The following is a 26,660-nucleotide window of genomic DNA, read 5'->3' as shown; positions in this document are numbered from 1 at the left end:
ATACAATATCTGAGACATTTTAGCATTCAGCCTACTTGCCTGTCAATGTGATAATTTTTTAAAGTATTCTCAAAACTCTGGACTTGAACCATTACCAAGGAGACATAATTGGACTTTAGGAGTAAAACCTTGTAAATGTCTTAGTTGAGGGTAAAGAAATGAATCTTACCTTAAACCTTTAAATTCTAGGAAAGGTTTGGGTGTGTCCTTATTAAATTCTTTTTATTTTTTTGCCTGTGAGCTCATTTCTAACTTCTTCCATGATATAAAAAGACACAAAGGGTCATTTTCTCAAACAGTTAAAGACTCAGGAGTAATAAAATTAAATACTTCATATGTTACAGGAATGACTGGCACCAAAATAGCACTGCATATGGTCCAGTTTATACTGACAGGACAGCAGAATTCTCAGCTTTTAGTATAAACGGCTTCAAATGAGAAGATTTCCAAGGTTCAAGGGGATTCAAGATTTATCTTCTGTCACCTCTAGACCCTTTCAGAATTACAATGAGAAAGAAAAGTGCCAAAAATAAATAGAACTGATTTGTATATGGAGCTAGTTCTGTATCACAGATGACCAAAAAAGCAGAATAACCGTTTTCTGACAGGATGATTTCCTGACAGGACATGTTGGCATTACCTCACAGTCATTCTTTTGCAGATATTTAAAACTGCTTTCGCTGTTCACATAAATATAAAGCTACATTTTGAAATGCCAAATCTGAAATCTTGTTCAAATCTTTGTAATAAAAGAGAATCAACATGTAACATGGATACTGTCTCAATCAATTCTATGGACTTTGCAAGATGCCACGGCTTCCCTTTTAGGTACTGAACCAAATCCATGCCCCTTCACTTCACTTTTTAGGTTTAGCAACTGCTTTCTTCTGTATTTCAAGAACCTCCCTTTTTCATCAATCTTCAGTAGTCTCTCTGCTTCAGCCGAGTTACCTATCATGTTTGTCATTCAAATGGTCTGGCTTACCCATGCCTGGCCTTTGAGCTAACCATATAATAAATGGGCCCTAAAGAGTTAAAAAGGAAAAGAACAAAGCTTTTTTCCCCCGTTTTCACCACTCCCAGAGTATATATCTCCTTTGAGTTTGCCCTGTGGCTGAACCAATTCAAGCAGAGGAACCACATTATGTACCTAAAAAGAGGACAGTTGCTTTGTTTCCCAGGGCATAGTCATTTCTGTGACACTCAGCCAGAAGCCAGTCTTTCACTTCTGAAATTACGTACATCCACAAAGGAAAATACATAATTCCACAGTGTAGAGAGTTATTTATGAAGAAAACTCCAGAATTATTCTTCATACTGTGCTGTAGGTTTTAATCTAGATTGAGGAAGACGCATTTAAGGGTTAAGCATAGTATTAAGCAAAGTGAGCTCAGGGATAGATAGTTGAAATGGATGAATGTGCAGAGGTAAGAGATATTTTCAGACTGAGAGCAAAAGACCACGCAGCCTCAAAAGCTGCAAGGCTGAAGTGGGAAACTGACCTAGCTATTCCTGGATAAAGTGTGTCCATAAATAAGAGAGATTGGTCAAAGGTAAAAACACACTGTGTAATATGTCTACAATTAGTGATAACTATGTATTGTTTTATGAAGTTAGTTTAAGAATCTATATAGAGAATCTATACAGAGAATTTGCTGTATAGATTAAAATCTATATAGAGAATTATATAGGGCTATTATGAAATATAACCCTTCATGGGAAATAGATGGGGAAACAGTGGAAACAGTGTCACACTTTATTTTGGGGGGCTCCAAAATCACTGCAGATGGTGACTGCAGCCATGAAATTAAAAGACACTTACTCCTTGGAAGGAAAGTTATGACCAACCTAGATAGCATATTCAAAAGCAGAGACATTACTTTGCCAACAAAGGTCCGTCTAGTCAAGGCTATGGTTTTTCCAGTGGTCATGTATGGATGTGAGAGTTGGACTGTGAAGAAGGCTGAGTGCCAAAGAATTGATGCTTTAGAACTGTGGTGTTGGAGAAGACTCTTGAGAGTCCCTTGGACTGCAAGGAGATCCAACCAGTCCATTCTAAAGGAGATCAGTCCTGGGTGTTCTTTGGAAGGAATGATGCTAAAGCTGTAACTCCAGTACTTTGGCCACCTCATGCGAAGAGTTGACTCATTGGAAAAGACTCTGATGCTGGGAGGGATTGGGGGCAGGAGGAGAAGGGGACGATAGAGGATGAGATGGCTGGATGGCATCACCGACTCGATGGACGTGAGTCTGAGTGAACTCCGGGAGTTGGTGATGGACAGGGAGGCCTGGTGTGCTGCGATTCATGGGGTTGCAAAGAGTCGGACACGACTGAGCGACTGAACTGAACTGACCGAGGTGAATCTTACCATTTGATAATATCTTGGTATCTAGGAGGTGATGAATTGTGACTGATCATGGCTATCTATGTGTGTGTGTGTGTCGTTAGTCATTCAGTTGTATCTGACTTTGTGATTCCATGGACTATAGCCCAGCAGGTTCCTCTGTCCATGAGATTTCCCGGGCAGGAATACTGGAGTGGGTTGACATTTCCTCTTCCAGGGGATCTTCCCGACCCAGGGATAGGACCCTCATCTGCATTGGCAGGCTGATTCTTTATCACTGAGCCACCTGGAGAGATATGGCTACCTACATTCATAGCTTAATGATGAAGAGTAAAGGGGAGTTTTGCAGAAATGAGGACTTCTGAAGGATGTATGAAGGTGCAATTTCTATAGTGCATCACTGTAAATAGCCTTCCTCCATTTTTGCAACTATTTGGCTCCCTTCCCTTCTCTGAAGTCAGGTTCCAAACTTACATGTACAATATGTATTTTTGTACACATCAGCCTAACTTGAAATCATTTGTATGTAGAAGTGTGTTATATAAATGTCTATATAAGGAAATATCATCTCCCTTGTCAGAAACAAAATGCAGACCATCTGTGGATTTAGCACTAGGTAGAAAACTTCCCAGTTGATGATGACACAGTAAATCAAGGTGACTCAGTGCCAAGGGAAGGTGAAATTCAGGGGCTGAGCCTTCCACCTTCAAAAGCTTTTCCTTGTAGCTTCTACTTTTAGTACTAAATCGTGTAAGATCTACGCTGCATTAGCTAGGGGCAGATGAAATTCCCTTAGCAGAGAATCTTAACCTATGGTCCACGGATACAGAAGGACTTCAAGCTTCCTGAAACCCTTGACATACATGGCTGATATAGTATATACGTGCATTTTTTTTTCTGAAAAAAGATTCAGAGCTTTGATCAGATTCTCAAAGCATTTAGTAGTCCTCTGCCCCTTTGTCCTCTACTGTGAAGAGCCATTACTCTGGGCATTAGGAGATGTTGATGGATTTTCAGAAGAACGGTATGATCTGATTTGTGTTTACAGAGATCACTGCTAACAATATGGAGGAGCGTCTGCAGTTCCCTTTTCATTAGAAGAAGAAATTATAACATATAGAGTAAATATCCTATCTCCCTCAGATATATTACAGAGTGGTGTCCCCCCAAATAAAGAATTTCCAACCTCAGTTTGGCACTCAATACTACTTGGAAATCATTTTTGCAAATGAGAACAAATATTTAAAGCATGGAGTACAGTGTGGCTATCATGTACTAGAGCTGCATCTAAGAGTGTAGATGGAAGAACATAGGCTTTAATGAGTCACGAATTTATATTTTAGCTCTGCTGTTTACTCAAGCTATATACTTCTATAATACAGGGGTCATGGTGCTTATCTCCACATCACAGGGTTATAAGAAGGACTAAAGAGAAGCAATATGTGAACCCACTCAGCAGATTACTTGACATGTTGTTGTTTAGTCGGTCAGTCATGTCCAGCTCTTTGACAACCCCATTGTGCAACCTCTTGAGCAGCCCACCAAGCTCATCTGTCCATGAGATTTCCCAGGCAAGAATACTAGAGTGGGTTGCCATTCCCTTCTCCAGGGGATCTTCCCTGCCCAGGGATCGAACCTGGGTCTCCTACATTGGCAGGTGGATTCTTTACTATCTGAGCCACCAGGAAAGCCCACTTGGCATATAATGGCCAATAATATTAATTGTCATTAATATTTCTGCATCTCCATCTTCAGTCCTGCCTCACCTGAGCTGAAGATATGTATGTATACTCCATCTTGGCCAGGTTGAAAACCTCCCTTGTTACTCATATAAAGCTCTTGACTTGATGCCCACTTTCAGCAGACAGCCTTCTTTCTCCTTTATCCAAGACATGAAATTAAATGCTTGCCACTCCATTTTGGAATTTACCTCCTGTATGAGAGGAAGCACTGAACTCTTTCAAAGCCTTTCCTTCTACCTGAGATTCTGAAATATTCTCCAATAGAGCCTTATTCCTGTCACTACATTCATTTGTACTCACTCTTCAAGTCCTTGTGATTTGGTGTCATTCTTTAAGATTATTGGAACTGTTTATCATCTTGAATGCACACTGCACAATGGAATCTTCTCGGGGATGTTTTTTAATGCCTGGGTCTCACCACTAAAAATTTGGATTTAATTGGTCCGAGGAGCAGTGTTGGCACTGGGATTTGTAAAACCCCAGGGAATTTTAATGTCCAACTAAGGTAGAGAATCTCTGGTCCAAAGCCAGCAATGATCTTCTAACGGCCTTTTTTTTTTTTTGCTTTTTCTCGATTTTCATTCTACTTGTTGATTCTGAAGTCTTTGACTGTTTAGTCACCTCTTCCCACTGGAAAGCCTCTCCCCTTCCCTTTGATTCTTCTCTGACATCTCAAAACCAGCCTTTATCTTCTACCCATTATTTTAAATTCATAGGTCTCTCAGGGTATTATATTTGGCATTCTTTATTTTTGACTGTACATCTTCTCACTGGATGATCTTTTCTACTCTTGCTACTTCAGGAACCACCTATCTCTAGATGATTACACACACACACACACACACACACACACACACCCAGATACCATTTCCTGGAACTCGAGATCTAAATTTGGAGCTATGTCTGCATACAGTGACAGCAGTGGGACCTAATGTCAGACTTCCTGGGTTCCAATATCCCAGTCCTATTACTTAATATCTCTGTAATACTGGGCAAGTTATTTAGCATCTCTGATTCTCACTTTACTCGTCTGTAAAATAGGGATAATAATGATCCAAACCTCACAGCATATTAGGAATATTAAATAACACAGTCCATCAAAAGTACCTTACTCAGTGACTGGTGCTTAATAAATGTTAGATGTTTCACTTATAATCATCATTATCATTCCACAAGCAGAATACATGGTTCTAGACTCTCATGCTGCTGCTGCTGCTAAGTCGCTTCAGTCGTGTCCGACTCTGTGCAACCCCATGGATGGCAGCCCACCAGGCTCCCCCGTCCCTGGGATTCTCCAGGCAAGAACACTGGAGTGGGTTGCCATTTCCTTCTCCAATGCAGGAAAGTGAAAAGTGAAAGTGAAGACGCTCAGTTGTGTCCGACTCTGTGCAACCCCACAGATGGCAGCCCACCAGGCTCCCCCGTCCCTGGGATTCTCCAGGCAAGAACACTTACATATACCACTTTTGTAACATTAATCATACAGCAGTGCTGTAGCTAGTTTATATCTGCCTTCCTAAATGTCCTCTGAATTCTTTGAGGGGAAAGATTGCTTTTTGTTCATCTGTATCTTCAGAGTTTAACTTGGCAGACTTGGCACAGATAAGCAGACCACAGATAGGAAATAGGTTTCATCTCCCTTGCCAGCTCTAATTGATTGACAATGTTTGCACAGAATAATGTGTAGATAAGGATGTGAGGCCACAGTTGGGCTCAGCAGGAAAGAGTTCCACGATTTGATTAGGGACGTTTGCTGTGCTACAGGTAGAGGGTACAGTGCATAAATGCCATGGATATTCCATAGCAGTTTTAGATACTACATAAATAACCATCTATTGATTAACTTTTCATAAACAAATGATACTAGCTGAAAGACATGAACCAGGTGAAGTTGTTGCTAAATAACTTAGTTTTCTCTTATAGTTTAAAATTTTCGGTAGTCACTATAGATTTTTATGCTAGAAACTTGTGACAACTAGAAGCATAACATGCTTACAGCAGGAAATTCATCACAGGTAATCAAATGTGGTTGAAATTTCATTTTACAGGCCTTGCTACATTATATTACACCTGCCATCTGTATATGCCATCCCATATAAATACAGATTTGGAGACTGAATTCTTTCAAGATTTTTGTGGGAACTGTTATCCAAACTGTTTAGATATAAGCCAACAATAGTTTATACTACTGATAAGTGCTTGAAATTAGAGTCAAGATGTGCTTTTCAAATCTGGGCTTCTGTCTACGCCTTGAACCCACAAGTGGCAATACTGTTTGAGCAGCTTCTGCTGTGGGCTGAAGTAGCTTATTAGTCAGGGGCAATTAGGAGGAAAATAATAATCATCTGTGCCCATTTATTTCAAGACGAACTTCATTCACCTAGCAAAGTACCTGGAACACTGGACACTAAATGAATGTTTAATGCATAAATGAGTAAATGAAAAAATGGATGGAGGGAGGGATGGTGGAGGGAGGGATGGATGGATGGTTGGAGGGATGGATGGATGGTTGGAGGGATGGATGGATGGATAGATGGGAGGATAGGTGGATGGAAGGATGACAGATTAGCTTTGCTTCCATGTAATTTTGGTAAATTCAGATTGGCAATTTTACTTTCTTTCCACCAGATGGCGATAATGTGAGATTTAGGTTTAGGTTGCAATACAGAAAGCAGAAAAACAAACAAAAACCGTATTAGGAGAAAGAGAAGCCACAAAAGAGAGGTTAAGAAGGAAGAAATGAAATGTTTGTGTCAGATGCAGTTCTCAAGAATCTATGATCCCGTGGGATTTTTAACAGCTCTTCTTCATACCATTTGTTATGCATGGGTGACTTTCATTCATAATTACTTTTCAGTAAAGCAGCTATATTCAAAACCAATCTTACTTATTATAAAAATCATAGGGCAATTCTCATAACTAAAATTATTATCTTTGATTTATATATCCACACATTTTCATTCATTTTATAATCATTTCTTAGTTAATTGATGCCTCACTTGGAAGTGAGGCTGCTTGGGAACAACTGCTAGCCTGTGTGCCTCCAGGAAATGTACCCCAGCTATTAGACCTGCCAAAAATCATATAAAATAAGCTTGCCTAAGGCTCATTCATCCTATTAGCAAAGAATTGTGTGTAATATTAGATTAGGGTCCATCTCTTAATTAGAAAGCTTTTGGAAAATAAGAAAACTGGTTTTAAAATCCAGTGCTCTGTGTACACAGTGGGGGTGGGGATGGGTTTTTGGCAAATAAAGATAAGAATATGAAGATTTAAAATAGGATCAAGTATTTACTCTTATTAATATTTCCCCAAGCAAGTCCTGAATTGAATGACACAGTAAGTTCCCTAAAAAGTGAAAAAAAAAACAAGACTCAGAAATATTTCATTATAAATATTGAATATGATATAGCATATCATTTGCCCCTTACTAAAGAAAATCAGAACACAAAGGCTTTTTAAACCTCCTTGCAAAACCTTGGTCACTGAACACAAAAGAAGCTGAAAAGGATTTTAGGAAAGCAAATGAAAGGAAACTAACAATTACTGAGTTTCTAAACACTTTCACATTTATGATCACAACTGATCCTCACAACAACCTCATGAGGTACATATGGGAGGCAGTGTAGCACAGTGAACAATGGAAACTTTGGAGTCATAGACTTGATTTCCAAGGCCAACTCTTACTACTTCTTGGCTGTAAAAACCAGCAAGTTATTTCTCTCCGAGCCTCAGTTACCTCATTGGTAAACTGGAGATAACATCTCATCTCATAAGGCATTCATGAGGAGTAAATTTAAGTATCCAGTAGAGCCCTGGAACACAGCAGGTACTACTCAAGTTTTCTTTTATTATTATTGCTACTTTTATTTTTTCTATTGCGATTATGGTATTGATGACAATGAAGTCAACTCTGCAGTCAACTTTATAGGCTCAGAGAGCTGAGGTAACTTGCTTAAGGCTGCACAGTTAGTGAGCTTAGAAGGCATCTAGCACAGTGTCTGATACTATAGCAGGAGCCCAGTCAAACTTATGTTAACTTTCTTCTTTCCTATCTTAAAACTCAATGATTTTCTAAGAATTTTATTCCTTAAAAATAATGAGTCAGGTCACCTCTAGCTAGTTTGATGCAAGATGCTACCATATATTTGCGAAAATCAAGAACATTTTCTTATACATAAAGGTATACATGGGCCAAAATAACACAGAGGATTCCAGACTTCACAAAAAAAAGACAACCAGGGGCCCACAATTTTGCCTGATGTAGGTTAATTCATTTATCCTCTAAAGAGACACATATGTTCCCTCCTGGGTGTCTCTAAAGATCATGAAGTCAATGACAAGAAGACTAACTTTCTAAACTCTCACTTCCTGGATCTTTATACTTGACATAAGTCAATATAGCAAATGATGGTGCTAATTAAAATAGGTCGAAAACATGTTTATTTCAGTTCATGGATGATAGATTCGGGTTTTGGTCCTTAATTTTTTTCAGGTCTCACTCTACACATTCTCCCTGGGTAATCTCATCCATCTCCAGACATCTCCTACTATATAAGACATCAGTGAACTCAAGTCTATTTATTTCAACAGTCCAGATCTTTCCTGAAGTCTAGACATACATTAACAACTGCTTGGCAGGAAAATCCACCTGGATGTCACCCAAGCAACTTCAACCTAACATGTTCAGAAAGAAACTCATTCCCTTTCAAACCCACTCCTCCTATTTTTCTTCTCTTGGTAAATGGATCACCATCCTCCCAGTTTTCTGACTTGAAATTCAGAATAATCTTTGACTCTGTTATCTCTTTCAAACTCGACAAGTAATCAATTACTAAGGCTTATCAATTCTACCACACTAATACCTCTTGAATATGTTTCTTCACCTCTACTGATACAGCCAGAGTTTAGACATTCATCACCATCCTTAGCCTGGGATAATTCAGTGGCTTCATAGATGGTCTCCCTGCATCCAATTTCCCCCAATTGCAATCAATCTTATACACTGCTGCTTACACATCTACAATACTCTTCACTTCTCATCCTAAAAATTATAAGTCATCATGAAATTCTCTATTACTTAAAAGCTTTTTTTAAAAACTGTGTAAAGGAAAAAATGGAACTCCTAACTTGGGCATGGAAGACTTTTTGTGATCTGATGCCATTGCACCAATTTTCATGTTGAAATTTTCATCATGATAAGTCTTTTCACAGTTTTATGCTTTTGCACCTGCTAACCTACCCTCTGGGCTTCCCTGATAGCTCAGTTGGTAAAGAATCTGCCTGCAATGCAGGAGACCTGGATTCGATTCCTGGGTGGGGAAGATCTACTGGAAAAGAATCTGCCCTCTTGGAATGTCCTTTTCCTGAGTGTGTGTGTGTGTGTGTGTGTGTGTGTGTACAGTCACTCAGTCATGTCCAACTCTTTGTGACCCTATGGATTAGAACTCACCAGGTTCCTCTGTCCATTGGATTTCCCAGGCAAGAATACTGGAGTAGGTTGCCATTTCTTCCTCCAGGGGATCTTCCCCATCCAAGGATCAAACCTGCATCTCCGGTATTAGCAGGCTAATTCTTACCATCGTACCACCTGGGAAGCCCTCATCCTTTTCCTGGTAAACTCTTATTCAAATGTGAAAAAATTGATCAAATATCACTTTTCTATGGACCCTGATTCACCCATGTACTTCCATAGCAATTTATCTGTAAATGTACCTGCTACATTTAAGTGTAATGATTTGTCAGATGTCTATTTTCTCCACAACATTATGAGTTTCCTACAACCAGAAACTATCATGGTCATCTACATCCCAACCATCTGACTTGAAGCCTGACACATAGCAAGTGCTCAATAAAAGCTTACTGAATAATAATAGGCTATTAAAGAGAAATTAGGATGACATTTTAGAAGACAAACTTTCTCTCATCTCAAAATTTATTTTGAGCACAATGCATGCAGACAAAATCTGGCTAGGTCTTTATACTGACTCAATATAAAATCACTTATATTTTTAGAACAAACTGTCACCAGAAACGCATTCTTATTTAAATTTATAACATTATTAGGTCAAACACTCTATACACTGATTCTATAAGCTACAACTCACAATTATAAGTTCATATTCTGTAAAGACAATCTTATAGAGAAACATTGATGGTAATTACACATTGCTTAAAGCAAAATAGAGCCAAAAAAATTCCCATATGAAAATATTTCCCAATTTCCAGTTACGCAGAAGAAAAAAATTACTCATAACAAAGTTGCAGTCTTCAGCAGACTAAATAGGGAAGACTAAAATGAAGTTCTTGAAAAGACAGATATAAAACTTTTACCAAGTATGTTAAGAGCTAAAACATTAGTGCTTTTTTGCATTTCTTTTTCTTGGGGATGGTCTTGCTCCCTGTCTCCTGTACAATGTCACAAAACTCTGTCCATAGAGTGTCCCTTGGACTGCAAGGAGATCCAACCAGTCCATCCTAAAGGAAATCAGTCCTGAGTATTCATTGGAAGGACTGATGTTGAAGCTAAAACTCCAATACTTTGGTCACCTGATGTGAAGAGCTGACCCGTTTGAAAAGACTCTGATGCTGGGAAAGATTAAAGGCAGGAGAAGAAGGGGATGACAGAGGATGAGATTGTTGAATGGCGTCACCGACTCAATGGACATGAGTTTGAGTAAACTCCGGGAGTTGGTGATGGACAGGGAGGCCTGGCGTGCTGCAGTCCATGGGGTCGCAAAGAGTCAAACATGACTGAGCGACTGAACTGAACTGAAAACATTAGTAACATAGTTAATCTAAATATTTAGTGTATATCTAAATGTTGGTATGAATATCTCAAATTTTGGCTCAATTTAAAATTTTTCTAATGTAAGATTCCAATAAAGCAATTTTCATTTGTAAGAATTTTACATGATCTGTGGTGATCCCTGAGAATTTGCCTTTCTAATAAGTCAGTAGGTGATTCTGCTGCTGGTGGACCAGGGTCCATGCTTTGAGAACCATTGATCTAGATAATCAAATCATTAAAAAAAAAATCTCCACACAGACTTATTGTTTTGTTTTTTTTTAAAGTAATCAGTGCCAACATCAGTATCTCTTTTTTTTTTCCTATGAAGTGAAAATGGGGTCTAATACCACTTCTCTATCATCTGAAAAGAAATAAGGAAATCATATTTCTATCTACCTGTTGTCTACTTATTAGAAACTACCTTGTCAATCTACAATTGAGAAACTAAGGTTGTCCAAAGGATATGCCCCACACATGGCTTCCCTTTGGACTATGCTGCACAAGGTTTCAGCATTCTGTCGACAAACTTTCTGGACCTTTGCTTGGTAGTCTCCACTAACTTTTTACAGCTCTTTTTGATGCTGAAGATTTATTTGAGACTTTCGTCCCATATAGGCAATGGCTTGAAAAGCACTTAGCTGTTTACTTTTCCTCTTACTATAAATTATTTATCTTTCAATCTGTAAATGGCTATTTGTAGGATTAAGCAAATTTTGAATGCTCTGATAAGAGGATTGTTGCATGCAAACTCATGCATAATCCGTAAAAAGCACATGTAACCTACAACCACAGTTAGGATTGGCATATGAAACAGATTCACTAAGCATATGTAAGAAGTACGAATTGTTAACCAATTAACATCAGCAAATTTGTTTCCAAAACATAAGTTTATGCACACAACCCATTCCCCAGTGAGAAATCATATTAGCTATAAAAATCCAATAAAAACATACCTTGGGTAGATTTCTCGACTTCTTTCCTCGTCCTACTCTGGCTATTGTAATTCATCCTCAGCTCTTGGTTATATTCATGCAGAGTTTCTCTGGAGTTGTATGACTGTCTTGGTTTTCTTCCATCTTCACTCTCATCGGAAGAACTGGTATAAGCTAGGTCCATTTCATGCTTGACTTTTGACAGAGGCTGGTAGGGTTTGCAGTCTGTTTGCTCCATCTCTGACGAAGCAAGCTCAGTTTCATGAAAAAAGGAAGAGGAACTCCTTCAGTGTAAGCAGTCCTGAAAGAGGGATGGAAAAACACAAGCTTGCTTAGATTTGTCCTTTTGCAAGAAAATGCATCTGGCAGATTCACAATTGGTCCTGATAATACTGTCAAAGGAGGGGAGCCAAAGACAAGCTGCAGGACACGAAACTAGCCTGGGGCCATAACAACACTGTGTTCCATGCACACTTCATCCAGCATTTAGGATTAAGCTGGAGGTAGCAGTATCAGAAAACACTTAGGGTTAAAAAGAGACAGCCTTCAAAAATATTTGTAACGGAATGCAAATAAAGGACTGTGTTGTTCTACGGTGTGTGCATGTTTTTAATGTTAAAGTCTGTGGTCAGATTAAAAATATATATATAAGATTTTCAAGTGGCCAGAAGTACAAATATTAACCCAGCACATCCTACATTTGAAATGAAAACTGGTAAGAGAACTACATTCACAAAAAAACACGTTCTTGCCTCTGGTTTAATATTGCATTTAAGAAAGGGGCTCCGAGGAAGAGAATGAATCTGAGTTAGAGAGGCTCATGAAATAAAGTGTCCTTAAGGGGGACTGAGTTCTTTGTGTTCATATTGTGGCTTCTGTGCCTCGGGCTTGCAGAGCATTTTTAATGAGTTAGGTGGTGGTAAATTTTTGTTCTTCATAGTACCAAGAGGATATAAACAGCACTTATAGTGAGTATAGTGGTGTAGAAACAGCAGGATCTAAATCGGGTTTAGAAATAGAAATTTAAAACTTCATGATAAATCATTGAAAGAAATCCCCTTCCCCACAGAACGCTGAGCTAGGAGTCATAAGGCTCTTAAGACCAGTAGAGGCATTATCCCCCTTACTGAGCACAGAGCGGTTTGAGCAGCTCAAACACCATCTGAGATGTCAAAGCCTTCTGAAAAGTTTTAAGTCCTGTAAACATGTGCTTATCTTCATTCTATATATTATTTTATCATCATTTTCCTGCACTGTTGCAACTTTGCAACTTGGCTCTTTCATACAATGTTAAAGAAACTTAGCTTGAAACCAAACAAGGCCATGATTTTATTTTGCAGTGAAAATGACTCCCTGATTTTTCTTCAGCTCTTCACCATATGCATTTTCAAAGAAATCTACTGACATCTGGATGGTGGCTCCTTTGTCACGTACAGTATCTCACTTTTGGGAATTTCTATCACATGCATAACAAAAAGAACATTGAAATCACTCTGTAAAGCTGATAGATTGACTGATGAGCATTCAAAGGTACACAATGTTTCGTAGCATGAACAGTTGCACTAGTTGAGGCCTTAACCACATATTAAGGTCCTTGAAGGCAGACTCTGAGTCTTATGCATCTTTATATACCCCATACCACTTAGCACTACTCTAGGCACATACATAGTAAAAACTATTTAACTCCTGAACCTACAAATTCCGTAAGTGGTCTATGGAGGCCCCTTGTTTGCTTGAATTGATATCAGAGCTGAGCATCCTTGGAGAGAAAGCAGATAAATGAATATATACTGGTGATTCAGCAACAATCTAAGTTCATGCCTTCTTACATACTGAATCTAAAATCCTCAATTCACAGCTCCAGCCTAGGTCCCTCCCCTGTGCCACAGACTTGAGTATCCAACAGCTTTCTCAAGGTATCTACTTAGATATCTAAAAGGTATCTCAAATGTATTGAGTTCAAAACTGAGCTCCTGATTCCCACCCCTTCCCCACACTTTCTTTCATAGTCTTCTCTTTCTTGGTAAAAGGCCACTTCATTATTCTGTTTGCGCAAGCCACAGACTCTGAATTCATGCTTGATTCCCACCTTTCACGTCCCACATACAATCCATCAGTTCCACCTGTTGGTACTACCTTTGAAATATATCCAGAATCCAAAGGCATCCTCTACTTCCCCAATACCACACCAGAATTATTGCCAAAGCCTCCTAATTGATCCCCTGGTTTACACCATTGCTCCCTTATAGCACATTCCTCACACTCCAGCCAGAATGAAGCTTTTAAATCTAAGCCATATCATCTCTTTTTGGCTCAAAAGCATTATTGGCACCTTCAGTTCAGTTGCTCAGTCATGTCCTTTAAAATAAAAGCTGAAATTCTTACAATGACCTAGGTGAACTCCTACAATGTCTACCTCTACCCACCCTAACCTCTCCAAACTCATCCTTTGATATTTCTTCCTATGTCACCCATTCCAGATGTATTGGGTTGGCCAAAAAGCTTGTCTGGGTTTTCATAAGGTGTTATGGAAAAACCCAAATGAAGTTTTTGGCCAACCCAATATTAGCCTCCTTGCTGTTTCCGAAAATACCAGGCACAATTCCACCTCAGGGCCTTTGCAACCTCTCATTGTAAACCACTAAAAAATGTCATTTCTCATCCTCCTTCCTGTCCTTCATAGAACTTGTCACTAAATGGTATACTGTATATTTTATTTCTATATTGTCTGCCACATGTCTCTCCCATCGAAAATGCAACCTCCATGAAAGTGGATATTTGTTTTTGTTCTATTCATTTCTATATTCCTAAAATGAGCACAGTGCCTTGCATATAGTACACGTTTGATCAATATCTGCTAAATGAATTGAATAAACCAATGTCAAGACTTACATCTTCCCTGGTGGCTCAGAGGTTAAAGTGTCTGCCTCCAATGCGGGAGACCCGGGTTCAATCCCTGGGTGGGGAAGATCCCCTGGAGAAGGAAATGGTAACCCACTCCAGTATCCTTGCCTGGAGAATCCCATGGACGGAGAAGCCTGGTAGGCTATAGTCCATGGGATCGCAAAGAGTCGGACACGACTGAGCGACTTCACTTACTTACTTACTTAAGACTTATAGAAGGGTCTAGAGAAAATGTAGAAATGAATAGACCATAGTCTCTGCACCCAAGGAACTCACAGTTGTAATATAAGTGATAACAAACAACTCTACTACAAAGTAGAATGGAATAACTCACAAAAAACAAAACAAAGTTCTATCTAAGTGTTAAAGATGAAGGTATCGGGAAAGGACTGCTAATTTGTTCACCACCACCACCATCATTACAACCAATGAAATTCCAATGAGCATCTAAGGGAAATTTTAATCTCTTTCTTTTCAAGTTCCCATAGCATGTTCTTCAGAAGGTAGGCAGTTGTCTGGATTTTAGGCCTTGAAAGTGAAAGTGAAAATGTTAGTTGCTCAGTCATGTCTGACTCTTGGCTGCTCCACGGACTGTAGTCTGCCAGGTTCCTCTGCCCATGGAATTTTCTAGGCAAGAATACTGAAGTGGGTTGCCATTGCCTTCTCCAGGGGATCTTCCTGATCAAATCCTGGGTCTTCTGCTTTACAGGCAGATTCCTTACTGTCTGAGCCACCAGAGAAGCCCCTTGATTTAGCTACCAGTGTTCTTGCCTGGAGAATCCCAGGGACGGGGGAGCCTGGTGGGCTGCCGTCTACGGGGTCGCACAGAGTCGGACACGACTGAAGCGACTTAGCAGCAGCAGCAGTGCACCATGAGATATGTAACAATAACAGACTTCTGAGATGCATCATTGCAGCTGAAGATTGGACTTTCACCCAGAAAAGGAGACATTAATAACATTTATTTCACTTCACTTTAACCAACACATACAGTTCTTTGTTTATTAAAGACTGAAAGTTTACTGAGCAGGGGTGGAGAGCTATTTTCCACATAAGGTCATTGATAATGGAAAAATAACAAACAAGAATCTTATAATTAAAAAAATAATTAAATGTTTATTAGCCATCTGTATGTCTTCTTTGGAGAAATGTCTATTTAGTTCTTTGGCCCATTTTTTGATTGGGTCGTTTATTTTTCTGGAGTTGAGCTGTAGGAGTTGCTGGTATGGGGAGGGAGGAGGGAGGAGGGTTCAGGATGGGGAACACATTTATACCTGTGGCGGATTCATTTTGATATTTGGCAGAACTAATACAATTATGTAAAGTTTAAAAAAAATAAAATAAAATAAAAATAATTAAATGTTTAATAAAATGTCATAATATGGAGATAAATAGGTATTGTTCTACTTTCTAAACACACTTCCCAACTCTTACTTGCTCTTTCAGTGAAGTCTTTGGTTCACTTGCCTGGGATTAACATAGCAGAGATATGGTCAAAATAATGCTCCCTGTTAAGTTTCAGTTGGTTATAAACTTACGTCACTCAAACCTGTCAATTTAAATTTAAAAATGAAAACCATTTAACTTCTAATGCCTAACACTGTATTTTGGTCACTATGATTTATCATGTTAAAATCTCTAGTTTTACGTATAGAAATTTAGACATTCTTCTTCCCCTCAGTATATGTATTTGCAACACGAAAATGAGATGAGGAGAGAGAGTGAGAGATGCCTATATCCATTTTAAACCATTCTTAATGTTCTCATCACAGCTATTCACAGCTATAATCATCGAGTATAGCCTGGAAACAATCTTACAGGACAAATTGGTAAAAAAAAAAAAAAAAGAAAGAAAGAAAGAAAGAAAGAAAAAAAGAGAAAATAATCCTTCCCTGCTCCCTAACCCTCAACCACATTTTCTTCTTAAAATTTACATCAGTGGACCCAGATGGCAGAAAATACATTCCAGTTCTCTTTAGACACATGATATGGAGGCATATATAACTGTGTGCCTAGAGCTGTGAAAGTATATAATAGAGATTTACCCAGGTCTTGAGAGACAGAGCTTGACATTACTCACAACTAGTTTACCTTTTGAAAATAAAAAGTGATTAAACATTAAGAAAAATATTAATGTTTTAAATGTAACAATGTTTGAAAACACAATACGTCTGAAAAGATGCTGTTCTAAATATGCCATGGTAAAGAAAATGCTCATATTTGCTTAATTGACTTTTTCATTCAGTGCTCAACATGGCATCCTGGAGGGCCACTGACAAGCCAATGTCATTTAGACATGATGATGATATTGTCAACTCATAGAAAAACCAAATGTACATATAATGCAATTCACACCAAAATATTTTTTAATTTCTCGATTATTTTGATGAATAATAAACTTTAAAAAAAAGCAACTGTGTAGGTAAAACACATGCTCCTATGTAACAGACTAAAAAAAAAGAAGTCAATTATCTTTGCTACTGCAGAAGATTCATCCTGATAGATCGCAGAGTATAAATTCAAATGTCACCACCTGCGGTTTACCCTTGTGTTTTCCACTTTCTACTTGCTAACAAGATAAACTTCAAGGTGACTTCAGAGGAGACCCAAGGAGGTTCTTGTGTATTTCTTTAGTCACCATAAGGCTAGGGAGAGACAACTTGATGTAGGGAAATTACTGGCCTTGCAATGGTAGGATTATCAAACCTCAACGAAGCAGCAGCAGCCACAGCAGTGACTACCTCACAGCAGGTATCACGCCTACCAGTCACTGTCCTAAATGCTTTCACATATTAAATCTTTTCATTCTTACAGCACTCTATGAGGTAGGTACTATTTTTATAGCCATTCTATAAAGAAAACCAAGGAACAGAGCAGTTAGGTGACTTGCCCAAGGTCACACAGCTAGTAAGTAGCAGTACAGCTGAGATTTCAATTCATACAATCTGTCTCCAAAGACATCACTGTTCCACTTTATCTTTCAGAAGAATACCGGGAAGAGTGGCCTAAGGTACACAACCTTCCCCTCTCTTGGAGCCTCTAGTTTATCTCAAGGTCATAGGAGATTAGATTATCTCAAAGAGCTCCTCCAACTCTAAAATCCCATGACTATATATGAAATTGAAGGGAAATTTACATCGACTGACCCAAAAAATGGTCGGTATATTCAAAGCCAACTTTGCACTCCCCTCCCCTCAGCTCCCTTTTCTTCCTTTCCTATCCCTTTCCCCAACCCTTCACACTCATTCCAGTCTACTATAGAGTACTGTAAGTAAACTATTGCTTTTGAATCCATGAGTCTGTGTATACATGTATGTGTTGAACATAACCTCCCTTCCTTTTTATCTACGCTGTTATTTTCTTTCCATATTTTGTTCTTTAGCATATGGCTGCCCTCTCATATTGGAAAACAGATCTGTCCTACTCATAGGAACTGTTCACAAGTTTGGGCTTTCACTAAAAAGGCTCACTCCACCCTAAAGAAAAAAACAAAGCACATTACCCAAGGAAAATAGGCCTTCTTAGCACACCAGACAAGAGGAAATGGGAGTACCAAGTACCTGGAGAACACCTAGCAAAGGGGGATAGTACTCTTTGAAATTATTATAATAATTTGTCTTTAATAATGACCTTTTATTTTAATGGAGATTGACTGATTCAGAAAACATTGGACTTAGGAAGTGAATGTGAACTCTTGGCTGATTCTTTTCTCATCTTTGTTTCTCCTAAGCAAACACTTAAGTACTGAACTGTCATGGTGGGTGAGAATAGCTTTAAAAGTAGCACAATTGCTTGAGGGAGAAAGCTCCCCTATAATCTTACCAGCCAAGTAAGAGTTACTGCTGTCACTCTGGCCCATTTCCTTACAGTCCTAATGTACAAATATATTTTTTCATGTTCTTTATGTCTCTGTAGATGTTTTTCGTGTGTTTCTGTAGAATTGTGTAACGATCATTTTTAATGGCAGTATAGTAATGGATGTATCATAATTTACACACCCATTCCCCTATTATTGGGTATTTACATTCTTCCCTTTCTATTTATAAGTATTATAATTGGAGGCATATAAAAATAATACGAACATCTTCAATGTTTTTTATTATTTCCTTAGGGTAGATTCCAAGAAGTTGAATTAATGAGCCAAAAGGTTTGAACATTTTTGTGGCTTTGGAGGACTGTAATGATTTACACTGCTGTCAGCCATGTGTACGAACACTCTTCTTCAGCTGTACCCTGACCAACTTTGAGTATTTCTTTTTAATGTTTATTTGAAATAAGTAAATGAAAGGATCTTCTTCCTTTAATTTGCATTTCCTTGATTATTAGTGAGGCTGGACATTTTCTCTGCATGTGTTTTCTAGTTCTGTTTTCTCTCTTGTGAACTATTTATGGTTTTTGTGTCTTTATAGACTGGGAACCTTACTGAGTTTTTTAAAAATTATACTATATTGGTACAATAAAGCAAATAAATTAAGCCTTTATAATATTTGCTGAAACTATCTTTCATAGTTTGCTGTTTGCCCTTTTTATTTTTCCCCTTTTTAGATGAAGGAACATTGTACTAAGAAGAAAGCAGGTCAGTGGCTGGACAGAAATCAGTTGCTTTAGATGTTTTAGAAAAATGACCAACTTGATAAAAGTAAGAGTCTTTCTGAAAAAAATTGTTAGTATCTAATTACACTCCAACTGTTTGATTGACTTCATTTACTTACATACCAAATAAATTCTAGTTTGATGGAAGTACATTATTTTTTTAAAAATACCTATCAATGTGTGTATGATGATATCATATGGCTTTTGTAACCGAACTGGCCAAGTATTATGGGGTTTCATGGATACTGTCATAACATTCTAGTAAATACAAAGAGAAGTAAATCATCATTTTTCAGGAGACAGGCTGAGAATTTTACGTACTGCATATGGGTCTTCTTATCCAGGAAATGATACCTGTAGAAGTAGACTGCTTTTGTGATACATAGATATTCTGTTATATCAGAGATAGCACTCAAGAGTTGAAATGAAATTCTGTCTACTTGTACTGGTTTACATGAGCTTGTTTAACCTGTTTTATTAGTGCTTTCAAAATCTAAAAAATGGGAGCATGAAAGGTCCCTTCTGGAAAAATATTCCTCCAAAACAACTGATTTGACTCAGTTGTGAGAACAGCTGCAGTGGATTTCCTCACAGCGCCCCGGCAGGCGCTTTAGGCCATTTTGAAAGAGAAAAATGAAAGTCATTTAATTCCACAACTAAATAGTGATGATTAATTAATCTCACATCTCTTCCTGTTTAGGCTCTGTTTCCCACCCCCCTCCCCAGCTTCTTGTATCTATTTGTTCTCATTATTTTTGGATAAAAACTCTAAACATTTTTATGGATACGGATGCTAGATCACATGAGGCAAGCAGGGAGAGAGAATGGAAAAGGTGGTGGTGCTTCCAGGCTCCACAAAAACACTCTAACCTGGAAAATGATTTTAAAAGAAAAAATCAAGAATTGTAGACCAATTATTTTGGGCACTTACTCTCATTTTATATTCTCCATTGCTACTGAGGAAATTTGGACTCTAAAACTCACACACACAGACATACGGTCAAAGTTCTTGGGAACTGGAACAATATATATCATAATTTTAAAGATTTATTGAGTGTTTCATAATATCCCATTAGATAAATGGCAACAACTTACTTAATGCCCAAATGAGGGCCCAGAATCTCTGGTTCATATTTCAATTTAATGAGCAGGATTTTTTTTTTAATTGTGTATTACTACTTCTAAACTACTTTTAGAAAAGGCAGAGGAACCAGAGATCAAATTGCCAACATCCACTAGATCATCGAAAAAGAAGGAGTTCCAGAAAAACATCTATTTCTGCTTTATTGACTATGCCAAAGCCTTTGACTGTGTGGATCACAATAAACTGTGGAAAATTCTGAAAGAGATGGGAATATCAGACCACCTGACTTGCCTCTTGAGAAACCTGTATGCAGGTCAGGAAGCAACAGTTAGAACTGGACATGGAACAACAGACAGGTTCCAAATAGGAAAAGGAGTACGTCAAGGCTGTATATTGTCACCCTGCTTATTTAACTTACATGCATAATACATCATGAGAAACGCTGGGCTGGAAGAAGCACAAGCGGGAATCAAGATTGCTGGGAGAAATATCAATAACCTCAGATATGCACATGACACCACCCTTATGGCAGAAAGTGAAGAAGAATTAAAGAGCCTCTTGAAAGTGAAAGAAGACAGTGAAAAAGTTGGCTTAAAGCTCAACATTCAGAAAACGAAGATCATGGCACCCAGTCCCATCACTTCATGGCAAATAGGTGGGGAAACAGTGGCTGACTTTATTTTTCTGGGCTCCAAAAATCACTGCAGATCGTGACTGCAGCCATGAAATTAAAAGATGCTTACTCCTTGGAAAGAAAGTTATGACCAACCTAGATAGCATATTAAAAAGCGGAGACATTACTTTGTCAACAAAGGTCCATCTAGTCAAGGGTATGGTTTTTCCAGTGGTCATGTATGGACGTGAGAGTTGGACTGTGAAGAAAGCTGAGTGCCAAAAAATTGATGCTTTTGAACTGTGGTGTTGGAGAAGACTCTTGAGAGTCCCTTGGACTGCAAGGAGATCCAACCAGTCCATCCTAAAGGAGATTAGTCCTGGGTATTCATTGGAAGGACTGATGTTGAAGCTGAAACTCCAGTACTTTGACCACCTGATGCGAAGAGCTGACTCATTTGAAAAGACCCTGATGCTGGGAAAGATTGAGGGCAGGAGGAGAAGGGGACGACAGAGGATGAGATGGTTGGATGGCATCACCGACTCAATGGACATGGGTTTGGGTGGACTCCAGGAGTTGGTGATGGACAGGGAGGCCTGGCGTGCTGTGGTTCATGGGGTCGCACAGAGTTGGACATGACTGAGCGACTGAACTGCACTTAGCATACTTCTATACCTTGGTAATTTGAAAATAATAATAAATCTCTGAGTTGTACTGACGTCTATGTCCAGCACACCATCTTTTCTGAACTCCAGCAACTACCTAAAGTAATTTCAAATTGTCTTTCTCTTATAACTTCTCAATATCCTTTGTGGTAGATTATGTAAATCAGCTAAACACTTAATACGGGGACAATCTTCAAAAAAATTGAACGTAACAATGTATAAAAGTCTTTTTACTCTTTGGAGAAGAACAAGAGCTGCTTATTTCCCCTAGTAAACAATCATATTCAATTCATTTTTCTTACAATGAAATCCACTGGGGTTCTGTAAATTTCATAGTAATTTTAGCATTAACACACTTATCCAAAATGTAGCATCACATTTAATACAGTATCTTGAAAAGTAATAGGCTTTAAATATGATATTAAACAACCAGAGATATCAATTTCTTTCATCGTTTGCCAATAGCAAATATTAATCATAGCTTTCTATTGCTATCCATTAGTTCATTGAAATTTGTACTTTATCAGTAACTCTATCAAGTTTCATGTAAAACAACTGGGAACAAAAACATTTTCACTGCTCACTACTTGAACTTCATTTTCAATTATGTTAAGTATTATGTGGAAAAGGAGCTACTCCAATTAACATAACATATGCTACAAACATGTAGACGCTTTAGTGACTTAATTGTAGAGGTGGATACAGGGGTTAATAATAATTGCTGAGGTTTGCACCAAGTATTTTGCTCCTTTGGGCAAATGCTAACCATTTCAAAGGCAGCAAGCTATATTATAATAGAAAGAGCCCTATGAGAGAATCCTAAAATGTATGTTCCAGACCCAGCTTTATGACAAAGTAGTGTGCCAACATTTCTCTTCTGTAAAGTGTGGAAAATACCTAATATCATTAATCCTATGAGCCTCTCAGGGCTGTTATGGTTAGCACATGAAATTAAAAAAAAAAAAAACAAAAAACAAAAAAACAAGTACCAGAGGCAAGCCCCTAGTATAAGTTCAAGTTGTCAGCTTGCTTAAATAGTCATTCTTCTCCTCCTTCTCCTCATTATCATTATTATTATCATCAGAACTAAAAGGACTAAAAAGATGATCCAGGCACTATTTTAAGCAATTTACATCCATGATTGCATTTAATCCTCAAAAATTTCATAAGATATGCTTTCCTCATTTACAGATTAAAAAACAGAAGCACTGAAAGGTTAAGTAATTTCACCAAGATCACACAGCTAATGGAGCTAGAATTCAAATCCAAAATGTCCAGCTCTAGACCCTGTACTCTTAACCTCTTTGTTATGAGGGTCACAGATTGTTTGAAATAAGATTCAGAGGAAGGTGCTAGAAACGAGTGAGAAACTTAGGCAAGATTTTAGTTTGCAGCTTAGAAGGAGACAATGTGGCTTCTAGACCCTATAGAGCACCTGCAAGGTATTACCTATGTAACAAAGAGAATAAGCTTCATGGACCAGGATGGTATAAGAAGATGTCCAGGAAAAGAGCTATTTAGATCTAAGTGGAAGGAGCCTACAATGCCAAGAGTGAAACCAGTAAAACTATAAAAACATGGCTGTTCTGCAAACATGGAGGCTTCCCTGGTGGCTCAGACGGTAAAGAGTCTGCCTGCAGTGCAGGAGACCCGGGTTCAATCCCTGGGTCGGGAAGATCCCGTCAAGAAGGAAATGGCAATCCACTCCAGTACTCTTGCCCAGAAAATCCCATGGGTGGAGGAGCCTGGCAGGCTACCGTCCATGGGGTCTCAAAGAGTAGGACATGACTGAGCGACTTCACTTTCTTTCTGCAAACATGTTATTGGGTATAAATCCACACAATTTCTGTTGCTTACTACATTTTGCCTTTACTAGACACCCACATGAAAGAGGGCTGGAAGAAGAGTGGTGTTGCTGGGTCAATGTGTGATCAGTTTGATACAGATTTCTGCGCCATTCCAGGTCACAAGCTGCAAATTTATTAGACTTCCTCAGCCTTCCTACCAATAAATGCTCACTAAGAACATAGCACAGATTGAGCTGTGATTTTCACCTTTTTGATCCCATCTTCTAATATTTAAGTTTCCATATTTATCTACAGGGAGTAATACAATGCATTAATAATTACAATTGGGTTGCTACCACAGACAGTAGGGTTGATAGAGTAGGAATGGCAGTGAACTTGGAGTCAGAAAGTCAGAGTTTGTCACTTGCTATATGGCACTGGAGAAATCATCTAACTCTTCTCCTTTTGCATAGAAAGAAAGAAAGTGAAGTCGCTCAGTCGTGTCTGACTCTTTGCAACCCCACGGACTGCAGCTTGCTAGGCTCCTCTGTCCATGGGATTCTCCAGGCAAGAATACTGGAGTGGGTTGCCATTTCCTTCTCCAGGGAATGTTCCCAACCCAGGGATTGAACCCAGGTCTTCTGCATTGCAGGCAGATGCTTTATCCTCTGAGCCACCAGGAAAGCCCCTCCTTTTGCATAATAAAGGCTAAACACCTTCTCCCAGAGTGCTGGCAGATGACTCCAATAAAATATAACATGTGAAAGCCCCATGTAATTTGCAAAACAGTTTACAGTCATGATTATTAATTAATAACGTTCATAACTGTAAATGTATCAATCCTAGGTTATCTATTGTTTTGAAAACATCATATTCAGGGAGCCAATATTACTGATCTTTTTTTTTTGTTTTTGTTTGTTAACTATTTCTTTTTAAACTGCTTTATTTAGATATAAATTATATACAGTGAACCACTTCAAATGTGAAATTCAATGATTTGGGGTACATTTACACAGTTTGAAGCCATGACCACCATCCACTTTTAAACATTTTCACCATCCTAAAAATAATCCCTAAATCCATTAAGCATTCATTTCCAATTCAACCTCCCCACGGCACTTGACAACTACTAATACAATTTCTGTCTATAGATTTGCCTATTCTGGATATTTTCTATAAATGGAATCACACAATATGTAGTCTTTCTGCATCTGACTTCTTTCATAATGCCCCTGTGCCCCTGTTCATCCATATTGGAGCATGTATGTCTTTTCTGGCCTTTTTATTTCTGAACACAGTCCTTGTGTTAAATTTGCAAATATTTTTGTTAAGCATGCCCTGCTGCCACTTTTCCGCCTTCCTTCTGGTATTAATATATATGTTGGTATTCTTTTTTTTTTTTTTTTTTTTGTATTCTTGATGTTACCCTTCATGTCCCTGAGGCTCTGTTCATTTTTCTTTGATTTTTTTTCTCTCTGTTCTTCAGATTAGACAATTTCTATAGCTCAATCTTCAAGTTAACTGATTGCTTCCATTGCCATCTTAAATCTGCTGTCGAGTCCCTCTAGTGGATTTTTCATTTTAATTATTTCTATTTGGTTCTTCTTATATTTTTATTTCCTTCTTGAAAATCATGAGTTTGTTCATTTTTGTCATGCTTTCCATGAAGTCATTATTCGTGGTCTCCTTTTATTCTTTGAACATATTCAAAAGTCTTTGAAGTCTTGTCTGTTAATTACAACATCTGGAGATATTCAGATACATTTTATGTTGATTGACTTTTTCTTTGCATATTTCATAATTTTTTGCTAAAATCTGGACATTTTGGGAAATATAACAACTCTGGATTCTGATTTTTTTCCCCCTGAAAGTAACTATTACAGATTTTTAAAATTTATTTAGTAATCTGCCCAGGCTAAATCTGAGAAATACATCCCCCAGTGATGTATGGCTGCTGATTTCTCTGATTAGTATTTTTGCTATATTCTCTTTTTAAGCTTGGTTTCCTAAGGGTGAATTCTGCGTTCTTGTAGCTTTGTGGTCAAAAACTGCACAGAGGTTGTCCTCAACCACCTCAAACCTATAAGGGTTCTTTCTATCTTCTGTCAATGGATCTGTGTGAGGGAAAGAGAACAATCAAAGCTCATGCCATTTTCAACTTTGCCAAAGCTTTCATTTTCCACTGGGCCTTTTGCATTTCCTCTGTGCACTGCTTCAGGGTTAATGAACAGAACTGGTCCAAGCTCTCTCAAGTGTCCACTGCATGCTGCACGTGTTCACAGTCTCAGACTGAAATATGCTTATCACAACCTCAGATTAGGAGAACTGTTGACCCACCCCGCTGGCTCAACTCCGCTGAGAGTATCACTTCTACCAACAATGTCCCTGGACGTGGGCATTGTACACCTCTCCACATTAAGTGAACCAGCCAACTGGCATAGCCTGCCCAACATGGGCACTGACCGATCTGTGTGTGTGTGCTTCTGTGCAAATGCGTGCACGTGTATATGTGTACAGAAGTGGGGAAGAGTATGTGTGGCACATGAGCATGCCCAAGGCAAAACACCAGAGTCCCATTATTATTACTCAGAGTCCAATAGTTTACTCAAGTATAGGTGCCTTCTGGATGTTGGAGGCTTTTGGTTAATTTCCAGGGGGCTTCAAAGGTTGTTTCTGTCAACCTGTAGTGCTTCATAGTTTATAGTTGTTTCTTAAGGAGTGGTTTTATAGATTCTTGCTAGGCCATAGCTAGAAATCTAGCCCAAATCCTGATATTTTAATGGCAGGACTTTATAAAAATGCTACACACATTAGGGGTCTGTAGCTTTTTTGCTTAGTAATTCAAAGGCTTACTATAAGAAAAACCATTTTAAACAACTCATTAATAATTTGACTCATTTGAAAAGACCCTGATGCTGGGAAAGATTGAAGGTGGGAGGAGAAGGGGACAACAGAGGATGAGATGGTTGGATGGCATCACCGACTCAATGGACATGGGTTTGGGTAAATTCTGGGAGTTGGTGATGGACAGGGAGGCCTGGCATGCTGCAGTCCATGGGGTCACAAAGAGTCGGACACGACTGAGTGACTGAACTGAGCTGAATAATTTTACATGGATTGTACATGGATGTGATAACAGTTGGGTATACTGGGTTAAATAAAATATATTTTTAAAATTAATTTCACCTAGTTTTCCCTTTTTCAG

At 38.5% G+C, this 26,660-nt stretch overlaps 1 protein-coding gene across 2 annotated transcripts in view; it reads right to left on the bottom strand.

Moving 5' to 3' along the window:
- Positions 1-26,660, bottom strand: part of TENM1 (teneurin transmembrane protein 1) — a 904,402-nt gene that overhangs the window by 624,699 nt on the left and 253,043 nt on the right. For both annotated transcript variants that reach the window (XM_086388154.1, XM_086388153.1), the window contains exon 4: positions 11,831-12,110. In XM_086388154.1, coding sequence (XP_086244280.1) covers positions 11,831-12,047 — 217 coding nt within the window. In that variant the 5' untranslated portion in view covers positions 12,048-12,110. The remainder of the gene's footprint in view (positions 1-11,830; positions 12,111-26,660) is intronic.

This window comes from Bos grunniens, chromosome X (genome assembly GCF_055505025.1).
Source record: "Bos grunniens cultivar Pamir isolate PY7600 chromosome X, Bosgru_T2T1.0, whole genome shotgun sequence".
Lineage (NCBI taxonomy): Eukaryota > Metazoa > Chordata > Mammalia > Artiodactyla > Bovidae > Bos > Bos grunniens.
Note: the sequence above shows the minus strand (reverse complement) of the source record. Positions and strands in the feature narration are given on the sequence as shown.